Source organism: Neolamprologus multifasciatus, chromosome 10 (assembly GCF_963576455.1).
Source record: "Neolamprologus multifasciatus chromosome 10, fNeoMul1.2, whole genome shotgun sequence".
NCBI lineage: Eukaryota > Metazoa > Chordata > Actinopteri > Cichliformes > Cichlidae > Neolamprologus > Neolamprologus multifasciatus.
In genome coordinates, this window is record NC_140448.1 from 12,978,408 (window position 1) to 12,999,294 (window position 20,887).

Below are 20,887 nucleotides of genomic sequence, written 5' to 3' on the forward strand. Positions count from 1 at the left end.
CCTTTTAGTCTTTTAGGCACTTTGACGAGAGTACAATGAAGAAAATGAAAAGGGAAAATGAAAGGGTGTCAATCAAAAACCTCTTCCAAATGAGCTGGTTTAGTTTAGTCGAGTGTATAAGCAGCTTTTTAAATGGGTGGGGGGCATGCGGTGGCCTTCATCAAAGGAATCAGCGGGTTTCATGTGGGTGGTTGTAACAAGTGATCTCCCCCTGCAGGCGTCTCATCCTGTTTACTTCTGTGTCTGTCTGTCTTGGCTACAACAGCAACCCTGTAAATAAAAAGATTACCTTCTGTCTCCAAGTGTAAGCCTGATGTCACTGGCAGGATGATGGGGGTGGGGGGGTGGGGGGGGTAAATGCATAGATGATGATATTTCCCTTTTTTGCAAATGGAAAAAAAAAAAAAAGAGCAAGAGCACAAGTGGGACTTCCTTCGCATCATCCAGACATCTCTCCAAACAGGTTCAGCCCGAGTCTCGTTTGCCTTCACTGGAAACCACTAGAGGTCATTATTGCAAAGAGCACTGCAGAAATTCAAGCCACCTCTGGCATGCACTCAGTGATAATGTGCTGGAAATGGAAATTAGTTGTTCTAACAGGGATGAAAATGAGTTTGCAGTGGTAATCAGCTCAGACACATTTGTGCATCGCAGGGGGAGTTCGAGGAGAAGAGTTTGTGTTTGAAGAGGCAGCTTTCCATCACTGCTGCTTTCCCACCATTTTTCTTTTTTTAATTTTTTTTTCGTATATTCACTGTTTGACAGGCAGGTCAGCACTCCCCACTCTCAACCCCCCAGGAAAGCTCCGCCACAGCATGTCAAAGGATGTGGAGGAGGAGGAGAAAATGCCCCCCCAACACATCCCCGCCCCACTCCTCTTATTTCCTTGTATGAAGAGCTAGGGTAACCATGGCAACCTGGCATTATACAGGAGGAGCTGACGAGTTTGAGTCTGCGCTCAGCTTGGCGAGGAGGGTTATCAATCACTTTGGCATCGGCACTGTCACACATGCACCCCTGCTCTGCTCCTCCACCCTTCATGTGACCTCGCAGGCTTTTCATCAGGAAGCTACAAATACAAAAATCACTCCACCGTCTCGTAACCTTAGGATGTCGATGCACAGGTCATAGGAGTGCTCGCAAGTTGCACTTTTTCTTCATAACCATGTCCGGTTTGCCAAACGAAGTATATTTAGTCAAGTAATGTACAAGGGCACAGTTTTGACATACATCACATTTCAAAAGGTATCGCTGTGCTTTTCACAGAGCACCATTTAATTGGACCAGACTTCGATAAAAAGCATACAACTGTATACACTCACGTCTGAAGATCAAACCGAGCATCGGAATGAGGAGAAAAGAGATTTAAGTGACTTTGAACGTGGCATGATTGTTGGTGCCAGACATGCAGGCCTGAGTATTTCAGAAAGTCCTTGTCTGCTCTGCTGGAGTTTTCCCACGCAAACATCTCCAGGGTTTACAGAGAGTCATCCAAAAACCAAATCAAACCAAACAAGTGTGTGTGTGCGTGCATGTGCATATATATACACACACACACACACACACACACACATACACATATATATATACATACATACACACACACACATATATATATATACACATACACACATATATATACACATACACACACACACATATATATACACATACACACACACATATATATACACACACACACACATATATATACACACACACACACACACACACACACATATATATACACACACACACACACATGTATATATATATAAATAAAAAACAATCTTACTGGGTGTCAGTCCTGTCAGCCAAGAACAATTTGCTCAAAATTGGACAATAGAAGGCTGGAAAAATGTTGCCTGGTCTGATGAGCCTCGATTTGCTGTTGCTGAATGCTGCTACAGCCACATGGTAGGGTCAGAATTTGGTGTAAACAACATGAAAGCATGGATGCATCCTGCTTGTATCAACAGTTTACACTGCTGGGAGTGTAATAGTGTGGAGGACCATTTAAGCACCACAGCCTATCTGAGTAGTGTTGCAGACCATGTCCGTCCCTTTATGACCACCCATCTCCTGATGGCTGCTTCCAGCAGGATAACACCCACGCCACAAAGCTCAAAGCACCACAAACTGCTTTCTTGAACATTTCAGCGAGCTCTCTCTAATCAAATGCCTCCAGTCACCTGGCGGAAGCATTTTACTACAGAATACACTTTGACTGTAATACTTGCTAACGTTTCTCATTTTTCATCAGGCTTATATTTTGCATTTCCCTCTTTGCTCTAGACAAATTTGCACTTTCTATTCTGTGAATTCTTGTGCACGCACTGCTTCAACAAAGTACATATTGTCCAACCCTTATTTTTAAATGTGCTCTATAAAAAGGTGACTTGACTCGACTTTTCCCTTTACGCGGTCTTAAAATCTGAGTGCTTCTTCCTCCACTAGTGAACTTTCATCCTGTTTTAAAAAAAAAAAAAAAATCTTCATGCATTGGACCTTTTTTTATGAAAATTATGTTGCAAAAACCCCTAACTGCAGGTCCCCAATATGACAAAGCATACATGATAAATGACAATTATAGAATTTAAATATTTTAGGTTCAAATCTGCCGTGTCTATGTTTCAAAATGCCACAGCATGTGTTTTACAAATGTCAAAATAAATTACTAGAATGAGTCAAGCTGATTTTTTTCCAAGGCTTGCTTTCCTAAATAATCTTATCTTGTCGCAGTTTCTGGCTACAGTCAGGATACATTGCTTTGTATTTCCGGGTATGCTTTGAATGTTTGACCAGTAATTTGTTTTAATTGAGCTTGCAAAAAGCTTCATTTAGAGCTCAGGTGCAGAAAACCTGGAGGGAAGCTAACCGGGAGCTGTATTTAACCCATGTGAGGTCAAGTAGTTTTCCCAGAGCGGTTGAACTGTTCTAGTTCCAGGCTCTCCTCAGCTGGTCAAAGGGAAGAGGCTTTTAAAGCAGTTTACCTGAGGCAAATGTGTGATAAATGCCAAAGAGGGTTAATTACAGTTTTTTTGTAGCCAAATTTTACACTTTAAAGCTCTGAGTGTGCAAACTCCACTGTTCTCTACAAAATTCCCAGTTTAATATTCTCTACTTTCTCCTGCCCGTTGTCAGGGGGGCACTGGAGCATATCCCCAGCATGCATGGATTGAAAGCAGGGAGGCACCTCGGAGAGGCTTCCTGTCAATCAATTCTCCAGTCCACTTTTTGCATGTTCTCCCACAGCTCAGTCTTCACAGACGAGTCTGAAACCCGAGCACCAGTGCACCTTCACAAACGTCAGCACAGAAATATGACTTTTAAATACAAACGCAGTGAGGTGGTTCAGAGAGACACATCATGCCCTGTCTTTTAGACGAAGGAGAGAAGATCGAACAGAGGGAGAAACGATGTGCTTTTTTAGTCAGATCCCTACATACAATGTTTTACATGTGAGATACAACTGAGGCGAAATCTAGGACTGGTACATGGCCAGATGTTGAACAAAACAAATCCCAATTAGGCCTACCCCTCCCACCTCTGCTATATTAAAAATACAGCCAGGGCAGGAACAAGCTCTGGAACAAGAGATGAATCAGGGACATGTTATTCAGGACACAGTCAGGGGGGATAGAGAGCTCAGGAGGAGCGCAAGGACTTGACCTTTTGTGAATATTCATGATGAGGGAGAGAAGAGAGATGTAAATCTCTTTTTTTGGAGAGAAAAAAACCTTTGTGGAGTCTAATAACAGAAGGTAGCTTGCAGTTCACTGCAAAAATAAATATATCTAGCAGGCGTGACATCCAGATATCTTGGCTGTCTGCCAGTCAGAAGGATCAATAGCCATTAACACCATCATGCATGCAGTCAGAGGACAGCAGGGATCTGTGGCTCTGCACACTATTTCATCATGACGGGAGGTGGATAGGCGCTTTGGTTACAGTAAAAAGAGCCCCACTCCTCGCAGCTGAGAGCGATGCTTTCTGACTGACAATGTCATCAGCGCTCAGTGTATGTAAACACATCCAGCAGCCTGGAGAATCTAGGTCATTTTCTGACTGGGATGAGATGAGGAGGAGGAGGAGTCGTCTGGAGACACACGGAGCCACAAATGTGTGCCGAGTTCATGTGTCAAGAGTCAGGTCGTAATCCACTCGCTCCTCTTTTATCTGCTTCATGAATCAAGAGAACATGCCTCCAGTGGTGAAGAAATCCACCGAGAAACACAGGTAGTGAAGCGGAGGGGAGGAGGAGGAGGAGGAGGATGGGTGAACGCTTGTAATTTTTTGCTCCAGTTCTCTTTGGTTTAGCACCGAGGACACATTGTCCAATAATACCTAAATGTTCAGTCTTCAGAATACACAAAGCTCTGCATCATGCAATATTGACTGTGGCTTGCAAAAACACAATAGCGCGACCCATTCAAGAGGAATTACACGTTTAATGTGGATCATCGCTCATTGCATCACTGCACAGGCCATGGAGCGGTGATATTGGCTGGAGAAAATCCTGCCTTCTCCTGAATACAGTGGAACTAAATGGTGCTTGCATTGTTGTGCTCTAAGAGCTAATAATACATCAGGACCTGGTTTTCAACACAAACCTCACTAAGAGCACTTTCAGGAAGGAACTACTTTCTCCTTCACTAAACTACACCTGGTCATAATAGCAGAATGAAGCATACCTCTTTCCACAATGAGAGCAGCATGTAAACATTATTGGTGGCTAACTGGGTTCACACACCAGCCAACACTATCCTGGCTGTTTTTAGGTGGGCGAATGTTTGGCAGATCCTGGAGACCACCAGCTAGTCCTCATGTTCTCCAGACCTCATTATGTAGTAACACTGCTAAATTGCACCAAAAAGCTGTCCAGTATATCCTCCAGGATGCCATCCATAACCTCATCCCAGACATTGTCAGAGTGCATGCAGGCATTATGATTGGTTCAGGCTGTGATTTCAATAACAATAACAAATCAATGATCTTGATTTTTGGTGTAATTTTGAATCCAACCATGAAAGCGTTGATGACTTTGGTTTTCCATTATGACCATTAAGTAATTTTGTTCTCAACAAATTACACAAATTTAAAGGCAGTAAAGATTTTCAACTTGAATGTTTTGTTCATAGAGATCCTATATGTGTAATTTAAGTGGTGCCTTATTTTTTGTAGTAACATATTTTCAGTGTGTAGCCGCTATGTGAAAGAAAATTTCATTTTTGGATAAAACGGTCATCATAATAAGGTTAAACATCTATACTATAAAAATCTTTGAGGTTTTCTTGAGCCCTGAGGGATTATGAGCTAAATAGGTTGCTAACATTAGCTTGCTAACGTGCTTAAAAACTAGAAACTAAAACTAAACCATTTCAAACAATACAAACAAAACTGAAATAGGAAGATCCACTCAAGAAACTACAATTGATTAAAAACCAAAACTAATTGGGAAATTAAAAAAAAACTATAATAATGATGATCCAGAAGAAATTATTTTACACCGTGTGAATTACCAGTTGCTAGAATGTGCAAATAATAAAGTCCAGCATCAGCATGGCTTGAAAATTCTTTGCCTTTATACTTTGAGTTATTTGCAAACCTACCTCCGACTGGCTAAGACTGCAAACATAATAAAAAGAAAAGTACCACAGCATAACAACTAAAAGAAAGATTCTTCAGCTGACAAACTTACATAAACTCGTTATATCAGGGACGTATTCAATTAGCAGAAAATGTTTCTTAGCAATCAAACTTTACACGATAGGAGGTGGATTAGGTTATTAGCCTTAAAGAGTCTCTCAGTCTAAATAATCACCCTTTTCCCCAGCATGCTAACTGAAGCGGTTATCATCTTATCTTACTACTTTCTACTTGCAGCATCACTCCATCCTATTTGCTCTCATTACTTCTCTCACATTCAGCGGATCCACAGGGTAAATGGTAACCAGTGTAAGGGTTATTTTCAGTTAAATGTCCAGGCAACAACGGCACTGAAGTCCTACTCCTGCAACCTCATCTAGCAGCTGTGTGCATCACATGTTTTGCTCCTCTGTGTATTCAGTGGCTTTCCATTAAAATGATTACAAAGTGCCTATTTTTAAAACTAGATGAATGATGCAGACTGTTACATTTAAAAAGGACTTCATAATAAGACTCTTTAGGAAAAAAAAGCTTTTTGAAGTGTGACATTAACATATCCCTCAAAAAAACACGACCAAGCTAAAATGTAGCTAATGAAACAAGACTGACCCGTTTAACACATAAGAGCCTCAAAATGAAACATTAAAAAAAAGCATAAACGCATATCAATTCATAACATGTTAAAACAATCTAATTAAAGGACAGACCTATAGTAGATTATTGCTCTGGAAAACACAGAAACAGGCATTAAAATCTCAAATCTCAAGCACCATTGCAGCATCTCATTAAAGGGACATAATGGGACTATAATGAGGATTTAAAGCTCTGGAGCCAACTCACCTGATGATTACACAAACCTTTTGTTCCTAGTAACAGCTTGAAGCCGACGTCTCGGACACCATATGCTGCTATTAAGGCTTTAATGATCCGGGAGCAGGTGGGCAGATTGTGGGCGACATTACCGTCTGTCATGATGGCAGGAGAAGAGGTGACAGCGGTGGAATTGCCAAATTCCAGTTAACACTTGTCAGCAGTGTGGTTTGCATCACTGGGTGGACAGTGCTTCAACAGCGTGGCTCTAAAAAGAAAAATCACACTCTATGTCTGTGGTTATCCTTTACTGCATACAGTCCAGCTCCGCAGTATAAAAGCTCCCCACAAAAAGACTGATTGATCTTTTCCTTCGCATCATTCACAGCTCATTCATTACAGACGAGTTTACAAAGCAACAAAGGAAGCCAACTCTCTCTCAGCTGATTAATGATCATGAATCCTGTATAAGAGATTTTAGATTCACTCAGACATCAAAATACGACCTGGATACGTGCAACTTCAAGCTGTAGCCAGTGAAGAGGACAATATTTGATTACTTTCAAAATCATGTTTATTAAATTTAGAAAACACCATTTTTGTTAACAGTTTCATACCAACAGCAGGAAAGAAGTGAAACTGCAAGAGAGACGAAGATGGGGCCTGGGCCAACCCCTGAGTTAAAAACCACTTGTCTTTCAAAAGCTCATCGGTCCCTATGCGTTTGCTGTCTGAGGAGGGTGTCACCTGCGTCTAACCTGGCATAGACTAGAAGAGAGAGTCAGTGTGGTAGTCAACATCTCAAGGTAGAACACCAAAAGAAACGAGACATAAGAAAAGTCTGGACATCAGGTAGAAAAGTTGATTTGCAAAGTCACTTTTCAAGTGGAGGTTTTTTTTTTGTTGTTGTTGTTTTTTTACTGCCAAAATATAAGTATGCAAAATTAACATGTAATTAGGTTGCCAAACCATGTTGGTATGTAGGTTTCATCACGCAAATGTGGGAGGGGGGGGGGGGGGGGTTCTGCACAGCTTTAGGGGATGTGGACTTGGGGGGTAGTTTGGGATGCAGTACAGATGTTGTCCATAAAGGAAGTGCAAACAAAGTCTATAAGGTGTGTTTGTTGAGGGGGGCTGTTGGGGGGGTGGGGAAGGGTTACGGGGGTATGAGCGAAGTGGGGCTCACCCCCTTTGCTCATCAAGGTGCTGAAAGCGGCGACTCTCTGGAGGGTGAGCCCGACATATCATCAGGGGGGAAAACTGTGAGTGTGCAGGCTCGGATCCCCCCCAGTGACTCGGGCAAGTCGAAAACTTTGTGCCATTCGTCTTTCTCGGGGTCGTACTTCTGTACTATTTCCACCATGCACCTATTGTTCCACGAGTAGCCGCCCACCACGTAAATCTTATTCTCAAACACGGCCACGCCCACGTCACTCTGACCTCGCAACATGGCGGCGATAGGTGTCCACAAGTCGAGGGCGGGGGAGTAGTATTCGCAGCTGAGGACGTCGTCGTAGTCACTGGTGCCCCTGAAATGATTGCCTCCGATCACGTAAAGACGGTCGCCCACCGTGCACATGCAGTGGAGGCCACGAACTGTCGTCATGGGCGCTTTCTGAGTCCATTTATCGGCATCCGGGTCAAAGCACATCAGCTCCTTCTGAAAAGTGTCGTGAGTGATTCCACCTGCAGCAAGAAAAAAATATAAAATGAAACAAGAGCATGGAAATTAGGGCTCAAGGCTCATTAGCTGGGAGAAGCTGTCAATCAGACGGATTAATGACTCGTTCGCTCAAGTCAGCCAACCTTTTATTCATCTGGGCGATGTGGAGTATCAGCCAGCTCTGACGCTGGAAGGCCGCACATTTAAAAAACAAACAAACAAAACCCAAAAAAAAAAAGACCTCTGACTTCTCTTTGATCCCCTTTTTCCGCACCTTCACTCGAACCCACCCGCCAATTCGCAGGCTAAACACTGATTTCACAAACCGAAGTGACATCAATAGCTTTTCAGCCTCTTTTCCACAACATGAAATAATGCTGATGAGGAGCGCTCAGTACAAAGTGGAACACCATTACAAAGCGTCCACGCATGCACGCGCATTCACGCGCATTCACGCAAACAGTCTGTAGACACCGCAACACACAATACTGAGGGAAAGTGGGGAAGGAGGGAAAAAAAAACACAACCAAAAAAAACAGGACATGTCTACAGGGAAGGCTTAAAATAAAGAGGAACACAATCCCAGCATGCATTTGGGTGGAAGCAAGCCTACCCCTCCCCCCCCCAGGCAGATTGACTAGGAGCAAATGCAGTGAAGATTTGCAGAGCACGCCGAATACAGGCAGTATCCCTCTTTTCTTGCTGCCCAGTGATCGTGCGCTCGGTTTATTGTTTAGGCCTAAGCCGTCTATTCAGCTGCCATGACTCAGATCTCTGATGGAGCACCCCCTTAGCTAATCAGGTTCAAAGATGGCCTTACCATCCGTTTTCCTTATCCAAGTAGTCCATGGAGCAAATCAGCTATTAAAACCCTGACAAGAGAACAGTGCTGGAGTCAAAATAGCCTCCTTGTAATACCTCTCAAGGGAGTGTGCTGCTATTTTGATTCAGTTCAATGGCTTTGGCCTTTCCCTAATACAATAATGTCTGATCAGTTTTCCAGTATCTCTGTCTAATCAGCGCCATTAGAGAGACACTAAGAGCAGACAAGATTTTGCCAAATTGATCCCAGCTCTGACAAACTTCCCGAGGAGCTTTTGCCCTGCCATAGGCAGCTTAGGGCAGACTGTGATATTGTTCATAATGTCTGCTACATATGCCCTTATTTTACCACGCCAAAACATTTCCCTGCTCAGCCATGCAGATATAAAACAACTGCAGAGTCCCCTTGTAAAACCAGTGACCTGGTTGAATCAGTGCCAGCATATGTGGGACTCACAAAAATGATGCAAAATAGACGGGGAGGTGGACTTAGCAGATTCCAAAAATACCCCATAATGAGTTAGAGAGCCCATATGTAACGATCTATGTATCCACATATTGATTAGTGTTACTGCAGAGTGGTTTAAAATATATGTAGACTGACATTAACATACAAAAGGCAGCGCAGGCTTGATGAAACCAGTTTTTACTTTCTTCTCACTTTTCAGAGTGACTTGAAGAATTGAGAGGTTTGCATTTATGGCCTCTGTGTCATGCAAAATACTTTCAGTCACTTGCGTTTCTCCATTGAGCATAATCACCCTCTTGAAGTCGTACTGTCAAGTTCATTTTACAGCCGTATGACATCTCACTCTGACTATTAGTCCCTGCAGGAATATGAGCTCTAAATGGCTCCCCTGTTCCCTCTATTCACTATTCCTGATAAAATAGACAGTTATTTACTCTTGAGGTGAGCAGCAAATTGAAATTTCAGACAGTTATGAGCCATTATGGGTCATCACTTCTGGGTTTTAAGTCATACAATGAAATTCATCACACTTTCTCTTTAGGTTTTAACCAGAAGCCCCTTATTTTTTAAATTCACTTCATAACTCCACACAAAAAAGGCAGAGGAGCTACGCTGTAACAGTCTTAACCAACACCTGCATTATATCACGAGTGCAGCAACTATGTCAATACAACTAACATTTCATATGATTCAATGTGGAGCCATCACAGGACATCACCATTTGGAAACCTAATATTCGTGAGCACCGTCAGTTCTCTGCACTCAGCCCAAACAGACTTCAAATGCATGTTCAGCACAGATGAATCAAAGGTGTGAGGAATGATTAGCATAAATCTGTAAGTGTGAAAGACAGTGTTTTTAAATGATGTAGCGAGTTCAAACATACAAATACCTAGCAGACTGTCAGAAATAAGAAAAAATATGAAAAGGAATCTTTCTTAACCATCCTTCAAATGACCGCTTTCAACTATTTCAATTTATCCAAACAACTTTGCAGGCCAGTACAAGCTTAGTGCAGAAATGTCACTATTAATGCAAAGAAATTAAATATAAACACACATGTAAGCTAAGAATCAAAAAGCACGTTCAGCCCAGCAGATTTTTAAACTGGAAAATATCCTGATCTGAAGGAAGCACATCCATATATTGATCAGTTTTACTGCGGGACTATTTAAAATAATAGACACTGACATTAAAATAAAGAGGCTAGACAGGGATGATGAAAGTAAATGAAAAATCTTGAGCTCCAATTTTTACCCTCTTCTCCCTTTTCAGAGTAACCTGAAGAAAGAAAGTTCTGCATTACAGAACCATATCCATTTGAGATTACTGTCAGCTCTCACTGACATTAAATGCATGTTCAGCATAGATGAATTAAAGCAGAGAGTACTTTAGATTTTTAAAATATAAAATGTCCCGATAAATATAAATGATCAAATATAATCATCTTTAATGGAGGAAAAAAAAAAACAAATAAAAATCTCAACCATGAGATTTACATCAACATTTTTTTCTTTACATAAAAACACCATTAGCAGACAACTAGCGAGTTGTGAAAACCTCAAAAATCCCAAGTCAGTGAAGCAACAATCACATACAAATCATCAGAACACTCGGAGAAAGTGTAATAGTAAAACCAAAGGGTCTTAATTTCTCGATAGGAATGTGGACCAGCAGTAGCGTTGCTCTGTGCCGTTTTCAGTGCTTGTGTCTGAACTCTGTCACACCACTTGAGCCGTGATGGTCTGTGGGCTGAGTGCATTCGTCAGGCTCATCCAGCTGACAGAATGCCTTCAGACAGCGCAGCAGCGCAGCCGGACAATGTGACCTGATGTACTGTGACAGCTAGACACAGAAGTGCACTCCAGCTCGGGTCACCTTGCACAGCGCGACTGTAACCTCTGAGACCGCGGACGCTACAGCAGGGACTCGCCGGAACAAAACTGCACTAATGGGTAATGCTCGTTTACCTGTGCCGTGGGCATTAAAGGCACTTGAAAACACGCTGTTGTGTTATAACCCACAGCTGTACTCAGAAAACTGCCTGACCAGCTTTATCGTGTAACGCAAGTGTTCATTTTCCCTGACACATATTTTCAGCTGTCACAGGTGCACAGCCAGCTGTTACAATAGCAGAATTTACAAGACTGCTGAACTGTGATTGATTGTATCTCTGAAACATGAGACCAACACACAAACGTACACACACACACACACACACACAAAAAGGATAATCCATTAGACTATCAAAAAGTGGAAATAAACGCTACGAAGTGGAAAGTACTGCCAGGGGGCGAAACGATTCATACACCTGGCTACCAGCAGATTAGCTCAGGCCGTGACCGTTTTGTTATTCATCATTTCACTTTAGTTATATTAAAAAGTAAAATGTGTGGCTTTCATCTCGGCTCCACTCTAATATTAGGTCTGCCAAATCTTGTGATCTGTGTGATCCCAAACATGCCCAGTTCTTCTCCCTGATAATGTGAAATATTAACTAATTTAAAATTGTTTATATAAACCCTGATAGTACTCATGTGTGGAGGTAGTCCTTAGCTTTTGGCCTCTTTCCAGCACGTCAGAGTTCGGTGATATAAAAATCAAATCAAAGGGGCTGCATGTACTTTTAATGTGGCAATTTTTTCCAGCTAAACATGAAAGATAACTGGAACCAATGTGATAGAGAATGTGAGGTGTCTTCTGTAGGACCATCTAACACCGGCAAACGTTTGCAGGTCTGTGGATTGAATTCACGGCTTGTGTGCACAGTGATCACACTGCTGGATCTAATAAAACTGCATGCAAGCTGGTCAACACCTCAGGCTGCAAATTGGTTTAATACTGCTGCTAGAGAGCATTTCAATATTTTATTTTCATTAGCTAAAGTTTCCCAAGTGGCACTGTAAGTACAATATGTGTTTAATATATAACCTCCATTATCTATTTTTTGAAATATTTTTGCATAAAACAGTTTTTTTGCTCATGTGTTGTAGATGGATCATAGTACCCATGGCCAGGAGGGATTATTACAGTCTCTTCTGTGTTACACCTCCTACACAGGCTCTAGTCCTCTACTTTGCTCCATCCTTCCCAATTCCCCTCCACCACCACCACCGTTCCCCATCTTTTGTAGCACCGCTCTGGATTAGTCACACTAAGAAACTAGGGCTCATCTCCATACTGCAGGATTTGTTTTCTGTCGTATTAAGTGAACAAGTGCCCAGGTGTCACCTAAAGAGAAAGTACTGGCTGGCTGAAGGCCCAATTCTCAGTGTCCGCCATCTGCCCTAAGTGTTGAACTCTCGCAGGCTCCAAAAGCATGCTCAGCATAGATGAATAAAGTGTGAGGAAAGATTTGCAAAAGTCTGGAAGTGTGAAAGACACTTTCTTTATATGAAGTTTGAAAGATAAAAATACCTAGCATTAACAGGCTGTCAGAAAAATCCTGACTCACATATAACTCCAGAACTCTATGTACTGTTTGTCTAAAATGAGATACTATTGTGACCCCACCTTGCAGTTCTATAACACATTCAGAGAATAAAATTTATTGCTATTGTAACTTTAAAACATGCAATTAAAAAAAACAACTCTTACCCAGTCATGCAACATTACATCTCTATTTATTTAAGCCGATAATAAACTCAAAACTCCCTGGAGCCACTTACCTGAAATATACATATAACCACCGTACACCGTCCCAGCGTGGCCATAATGTGGCTCATTCATTTTGGCAACGTATGTCCATTCATTTGTCCTTGGGTTGTAGCACTCCACAGTAGCTTGAAGAAACGGATGAAAAAAAAAAGAGAAAAAGACTGTATTAGTAGAAAGTAGGTCAAGACACAACTAAGGAGGACAAACAGCAGCAAATGAGGCCTTGGAGGGTCTCAGCGTGGGAGCTAAAACAAGGATTTAAATACAGAGTACACATCCCCACCAGCTCTGAATGCACTGACTGTGCAGGAAATAGTGAGATTGTTCGAGCTTTCATCTTAAGGTGTCTGAGGATGGTTCTATAAAATATCAGAGAAATCAGAAAGGGGACCTTAGGGTTCATATCAGATGCTTACAGGCTGATAATTGCTGGGTGGAAACCCCAAAACCAGCCAGCCAGCCAGGGTCCATCAACATGTATGATCACTCCATTGATGGAGAAGGGTAATGATTTACCTTCACATCAAACACCACAGTTTAACAATGCAGAATCACAAGTTTCCATCTCACTAGAGCTTGTTAACATTTATGACAAAGATTTGTGAACTACTAAGAATTACCAGAATTTCTCCATTTATTATGGGTTACAGTCCCATAATTCCCCTGTTGACTTGCTCCAGGCTTCCTGGCAAATAAAATGGGTTTCACCAGTGGCTGATCTGTTTCATCATTTCTGCATTCACTATATCTGGGATCCAGTTTTCTACATTTCTGGATTGAACTTGTTGCAGAAAGTATTTGAAGTGAGGTGCTCCAATTATGGAGTCTGGAAATGTAAGTTGTAGATGAGCCAATCCCCATAAACATGCTTCAATCAACTTTCACAGAACCTCAGAAGAGTGCTACAGGAGTAAACTGAGCTGGGAAAGGCTACACAGGTATTTCTAAAGACATGAGTGAGGACAAATTCTGAACAATCAGGACTGTTGCTCCACTTTCCAGAAGCAGCTACCTGCAAAAATTACAACTGAGACAGTTAAGCACAAACACACTTAAATACAGAGTACATCCCTATAGAAACGGTGGAAATGAGCCCAACGTTACCTGCAAAACGCCTGCAAGAATCTCTACAACCTGCTTAAACTCTTTTCATTCCTGAAACTAACACCGAAGCTGTAAGGCATAGTGGAGGTAGTATCATTATTCAGGGATGCTTTGCTACCTCAGGCCTGGGTGCCTTACAATAGTGTAGGGAAGAATGAATTCAAAATTTCCATCCATCCATCCATTTGCTTCCGCTTATCCTTTTTCAGGGTGGCGGGGGGGCTGGAGCTATCCCAGCTGTCTCTAGGCGAGAGGCGGGTACACCCCTGGACAGGTCGCCAGTCTGTCGCAGGGCTAAATTTCAATGAAGAAATTTTCAGGGCAGCAGTGCATTCCCTGAAGCTTTGAGAACACTCGGTGATGAGAGAAGACAATAAACCCAAGCTCACAAGAAAATCAGTGTCACAACAGTTTTTATAGTCTGAATAGTATAAGCTTGTGAGTTTTGTTCAATCATATCATTGTAGAAATAGATAAAGATTTTTGTTTAGAGCAGTCCTTCAAAATTCCTCCTCATTTTACAAGACTCATAAGCCACTGAAGAATATGGGGTTATAGAGGAGCTCCTGTTAGTTACTCAGCTCAGGAGCCGGTCTTTTCCAGCCTGCACTGATTAAACCATTGTGTTATTAGTTCACTCACGTTGTGTTTCTTCATAAATGAGTCAGAACAAATGTAAATGGATCATCAATTAGTTTAGAAATCCTGGTAATCCAATGTAGTTCACAAACTTTTGGTCATCTTCGATAGTTAACAGATTTACAGGCAGTTAATTTTTGTTTTTTTTGTTCCCTCACAAGGATTGTGAGTCATCTCTGGACCAGCTGAACAAGTCTCACCAAGGAAATCAGTGAATACCTAGGTCTGCTTGCTCAACAACTATTATCAAAGTGACCTCCAGCAGTATACAAACTCTCACACCAACTAGATGGAAATAGCACAGTTGTGCTGACCGTATCTAAACGGCAATGTTGCTGAAAATGGAATTCCTCACAAGCAACTTCTCAATAAAGAAATTATGAATTGCATTTAAACCTTGAAATGTACTCAAAGTACGATTTTCTTCTGTAAGCTGGAAAGGTCACATTTGTAATTAGCATGGATTTTTTTTCTTTCTACAAGTTCTTCACCACAACAATAGAAATAGAAAATAGAATAATAATTTTAAAAACTGGCAGCTTGTAGTGACATACAGCGAGACCTGTACATTTTGCTTCTTTTTCAATTAAAGCATATATAGGTGCCTAAAGCAGTCTTATTTTTATATTAAAAGACTGAGTTGTTATTGTGCAAGAGCTATAAAAAGGTTTGCAATATGGTGAACTAAAATTAGTAAGTATGTGCATCTTTGTTACATCCTTTTGAAAATATAAAAGCAGCACAAAACTAAAATCCATGCAACACTCAGGTCTGCAAGTATATTCTAAATATTCGTTTCCATGTCGTGAAGCTTTTTGTTTAAAATCTAGGCATTTCTGACGTAACAGAAAAACCACACCCTCGTGATCTACCCAGAGCAAACAAATATAATAAAAGGGGCACATCCAGAAAAACATGGAGGCCTAACCGCATGCAGTTAAAGGGCAGTGAAACGTAAAGAAGGAAGAGGCAGCTGTGTAGACTGACAGTGAACTGGTGCTGTGTTTTTTGGTCTAATTATAACCCAGACTGCTTCCACAGTAGCCTCTCTCTGTCCACTGCAGCTACAGAGCTGAATTTAAGTACTGGGTGGCACCTCTCTGTGGTCTACAGTTGGTGCAGAGATTGCAGGGTGCATCAACAACCAAATTACAAAGACTAGATATAAATGTTTAAATACATCTGTTGGCTTTTTTCTTTCCACCAGAGGGATGAAATGTGAACCAAAAGGCTTGTAAAAGCATCAGATTACTGATACAAGTTGATCTGATATGACCCGCTTTTTTTTTCTTCCCTTTTTAATCACTGAAAACGCCACTGGCAACATGTATCCACCTCTTTATTTAATCCTCCCTGAAGGCATAGTTTGTGTGCCAGCTTCAGCTGTATCTCTTCACCTACAGTTGAATGTTATGTACCTACCACAGCTCTGAACAAATAGAAACATTGTGACTTTGTTAAGACTGCATCAGCGTAGGCTGTGGCTTTGTTGTATTGCACTGCAATTTATTACACGGAGAGAGAAAAAAAATCTAAACTTATTTTATTCATGATATATTATGACACCCTAAACAACACCTCATCAAAATCCATGACACTTCTCTGAGGCTGCGATGACTGAAATTGATTCTGCATGTGCTGAAATGCTTTTGTAATGGATTACATTCGATTGGGAGGGTGTTTGTGATAATGTGCCCATCCTCTAAATTTTATTAAATTACACACACATTATGTGTGCGACGTGTTGAAACAGCAAATGATGTGTATGCACGGCTCTTGATTACTTGGCGTCGGTATGCTTGCAGCCTTATTAAAGCGCTCATTCTTTCTCACACTGCTCTCTCATATTAAAAGTGTAAAATTTCATACAATATTAATTAAAGGCCCCTGTTGTTGCTTAAAAGGAAACAAAAACAAACAAGTGGGGGAAATAAACTCACCAAGCTCCCCTGCAGCATTCCTTCCACCGACAGCGTAGAGGTGTCCCTTGAGTGCACTGAGGTGGAAGAAGGTACGTTTCTCATTAAGGCATGCCACCTGGATCCATTTGTTGTAGCGAGGGTCATATCGGAACACCGTGTCCACTGCTGTTTTGCCTTTGGTGTCGTAGTTGCTTTGGCCACCCACAACATAGAGAAAGTTGCCGATGACCGCAATGCCGTGTTGGTAACGAGGTGCGTCCATGGGCGCCAGCGCCTTCCATTCGTGAGCCCTCTCATCAAAGAGACGCAGCTCCTTGCTCACAACAAGCTGCTGGCGCAGAACACCACCCAGAGTGACCAGGTGGGCACTGTCTGAGCGGATGGCTGTCCGTTCTGACTGCATAACTGGCTGCATGTAGGGCATCATTTGGTAGTTGCTAGCTTCCAGGAGAAGGTTGACACAGGTGTTGTCCGTACGCATAAAGTCCACAGTCTGCACGTGATTGATGAGATCCTGCGGGTTCATGAGAGGAAAGCGGATGTTCTTCATGAGCTTTGGGGCATAGTCCATACGGCTGTCTTCAAAGCGTAGCCAGCGGCAAGCCGCCTTGAACAGGTCCAACTCAGTGCAGTGTTTTAAGCTGTTACTGGACAGTACAAAAGCCAAGCGTTCAAATGGTAGCTTGACAAACTCCCCCGTGCCCAGCAATGAGGGAAAGTTCTTCAGGATGAAATTGTTGACGTATTTATCCACCTCTGTGAGGTTGTATGTGTTGGCAATGCGTCCCACTTCTACACAGTTGTCCAGAGAAACCTTGACAAAAAAAAAAACAAGTAAAAAATCTTGGAAAGCTGCAAGTAAGCGTGAAAAGAAAAGGATGGATGTAGCTTACAGCCCTTGGAAAGTAAAACAAACTCTTGGCCTACAATTGGTCATTCTTTTAGTTGTATAGAAATCTATGGAAAAATGTCCTCAGACCCTTGCTCTGTGAATTTACGGGCCTTTTGCTAGTTTCAAGTCCCAGTGAATGAAACATAAATGAAAGAAAATGCTATGATATTGACTAATTCTCAGCTCAAGGGAAAGAAGTCTCATTACAAAGAATCAGTGCTTTAGCAATTTAACACACAGCAGATGTCAACTGACTCTGCTGCTTTTGTCCATTTTATATCACTTTAAATTTTAAAAACGTGGGTTTTCAGACAGTTGGCAAGAAAACCAGCTTTAATACACCTTGATAAATTTATCAGTAAAAACAGATTGCTGCACTGCATTAAAGAAAAAACAAGTACATACACTCTGGAAAGACTAATAACTGCTCATATACATTTTTAAACACTTTGCTGTCAGCACTAATAGTTACTGCTTGATAACTTTAGCTAATGAAAGCAGGCAGACATAGTAACAGTTGAAATTATAATTAAAAGCTGATTTCTCTTGACTCTGTACAACAAGCACAACCCGTAAACAAAATTGTTCTTCAAACGTACTTTTTCTTCATTTAAAATAAGTCTTTGGTTTTTTGCTCTTCCCCTGGATCACAGGCATGCTCTCACAACTTTCCCACCAGTTCAAATCCAAAATATTCAGAATCAAGATACTTTTTTAATCCCTGATGAAATGATGTGGTCACAGTCAATCAAAGACACCAAGAATAGTAACTAAACTAAAATATATTAAATTAAATTACAAAGTTCATAAATATCCAAGTACATTACACAAATTGAATATATGTGGTTGACATTGAGGTGGCCCTCTTGTCATACTGTACTTTGCTATTTTCTCTGTAGAGGATGTGCAAATAGTAAGAGTGTGCAACTATTGCAGTTTGTACTTGTGGATTAGATGGAATTTGTTTAAAATGACACAATGTTTATGAAAAAAAAGTTTCAAATTTTATATCCTGTTAATTCAGACAATAAACTAACTTAAAAACTGCAGGATAGCTGTAAAAACACAGCTTTTGTGAGTATTTCCTTACCCCAGAGATGAGAAAGACCTTGCAAAAGTCCAGCACTGGAAGGATTTGTAAGAAGCTGGCTGCCTCAAGTGTGTCTTGCAGATTCTCCATGTTGAGTGACAACTTTGCCGTGTAGATAAAGTCAATAATCTTCTTGAGGCCTATTCGGTTTACTCCATGCAGCTTGATACACATTAAATCCTGTTCTTTCATTCCACCTGCACCAGAGGAGAGTAAGGGAAAGAAGAAACTATAGTACTGAACATATAGTATCTTTATATGGTTCAACTCAGATAGTTTTTTTTTTATTCAAAAGAATAAAAGCTAATATATGCACACATCATGTAGATGCAAATGTCAATACCAATGTTTTTACAGTCAAATGACTTATGTCACCAAGAATAGTAAGCATAATGGAGCACTTTTGTTCAACATTTACACTCAGAGCATTCCCTTTTCACTAATAAGCAAACTTAGGGCTGTTCGATATAACCATATATATCGGATGACGATATAAAAACGTCTATCGTTTCATTTTACGCTATTGTTTGTTTCGTGGTGTCGCAAAATAAACTGTTTACGGCAATATTTTTTTCATCCTTTTGACGGCCACTGTAGTGGCTATATTAATTTCTTAAAGTTCTCTCTTTCGCTTATATTTTATATAACCACACTAGCGCCTGTTTTTATGTGTTTATGTTAGCGACAGCGACGGTAACACCTTCGCGTGTCCGCTTGTTTTTGTTCCACATAAACCTTTCACAATAAAGCTCAAGATCCTGTTGAGACTTTTTCAAAATAAACTAAATCACGTGAAAGAGCAGATTATTTACGGATGAGAATTTAAAAAAAGCCGCCAGGTGCTAAAAAATAAACCTTAGACTCAAACGTTAGAACAGGCTTTTCCCCGCAGCACACCGTGTAATAAATACTCACAAAGAAAACTGCAGCTGTTAAAACTTATGTCCAAAAATGTATAGTTTCATGCATCTGTTAAAACACTCGACTCCAGCTACATGACGCGCAGCTGGAAACACGTCCCGCAAGTCGAGCTGCTCGAGATTCACAGAATTTACAATAGGTGTTGATTAAAAGTGTGATTTATATCGTTATCGGGACGATAGAATTCTTATATCGGGATATGAGATCTTGGTCATATCGCACAGCCCTAAGCTATTAGTGAAATAAGACGAAACAAAAAGATTTTCCTCTGTTCCGTTATATTTCACAAGCTAATCTGGACCAAACAAAGAAAAAGAAATTCATGTGCACTGCTCATCATATAGAACATGATGTTACTTGATGACAAGTTGCCCATCAAAGCTTGAGTCATGAAAGTAAACACCTACGGTTTAATACAAGATACATTCAGTGCAGTAAGGTTGCGTTCTCTGACAACATCTGTGCTACTCGTTTTCCCGCGTCAGATTAAAAGCTTTCAGTTTAATTGCCCAGATATCTTTGTTATCCGAAAGTGAATGAAGAAATTTTTTTGCAGTCTGTTATTCCTGAAAATACCACACAAACACTCTCTATGTACTTAAAAAGAGCTCAAGGTTCTTCTGCCTCTGCATACAGTGCACAAAGGAGATGAAACAGGCAAGTAGGTCATTTATATTCATTGCGAGCACAAATGACCATGAACATGAATGCATAACAATGGCTCAAACAAGCTGCTTTTATAATATGAATATATGCTCAGTACTCGAGGGATGAGGGCACAAGGTCAATTTGAGTAATTTATTCACAATGCAAAATTCTAGCAACATGACTGCCACTGTGTAGAAACAGAAATGCTCATGAAAAGAAAGCAATTTAGTGGAAAATACAGAGATATAGAGTACTTAAATGCCTGTGCCACTGTCACAAATATCACAAAATTCTACATCGTGGTTTGGCTGGAGTAAGGGCTTGTAGACCAACCTGTGAACATGGCTTTGAAATAGTCGGAGGAGGAGGCCATCATTGCACGGTGCACAGGGAAAGCTTCATCACAGTCGCCAGCCACCAATGTGACATCACAGAGCAATCCCTCTATCCTCAGCTGGTCAAATCCCTTAAAGAGAAAAAAAAAACCATGAAAGAGAGAGAGGGTTGTTGCTGACCCTGAGCTTAGAGCACCTGAACAGCTCTGATTTTACTCCCAAGAAGAAGATCTCGGCTTAGACAAAGCCAGATGAAAAACACCAAT

General features: G+C 41.1%; 1 protein-coding gene across 3 annotated transcripts in view; it reads right to left on the bottom strand.

Moving 5' to 3' along the window:
• Positions 1–7,010: 7,010 nt before the first annotated feature.
• The window catches only part of klhl13 (kelch-like family member 13), a 44,095-nt gene continuing 30,218 nt past the window's right edge, over positions 7,011–20,887 (bottom strand). For all 3 annotated transcript variants that reach the window (XM_085173908.1, XM_085173907.1, XM_085173910.1), the window contains 5 exons: positions 20,620–20,752; positions 18,718–18,914; positions 16,754–17,549; positions 13,082–13,195; positions 7,011–8,145 (listed from right to left, as the gene is read on the bottom strand). In XM_085173908.1, the coding sequence (XP_085030034.1) occupies positions 7,658–8,145; positions 13,082–13,195; positions 16,754–17,549; positions 18,718–18,914; positions 20,620–20,752 (1,728 nt within the window). In that variant the 3' untranslated portion in view covers positions 7,011–7,657. The remainder of the gene's footprint in view (positions 8,146–13,081; positions 13,196–16,753; positions 17,550–18,717; positions 18,915–20,619; positions 20,753–20,887) is intronic.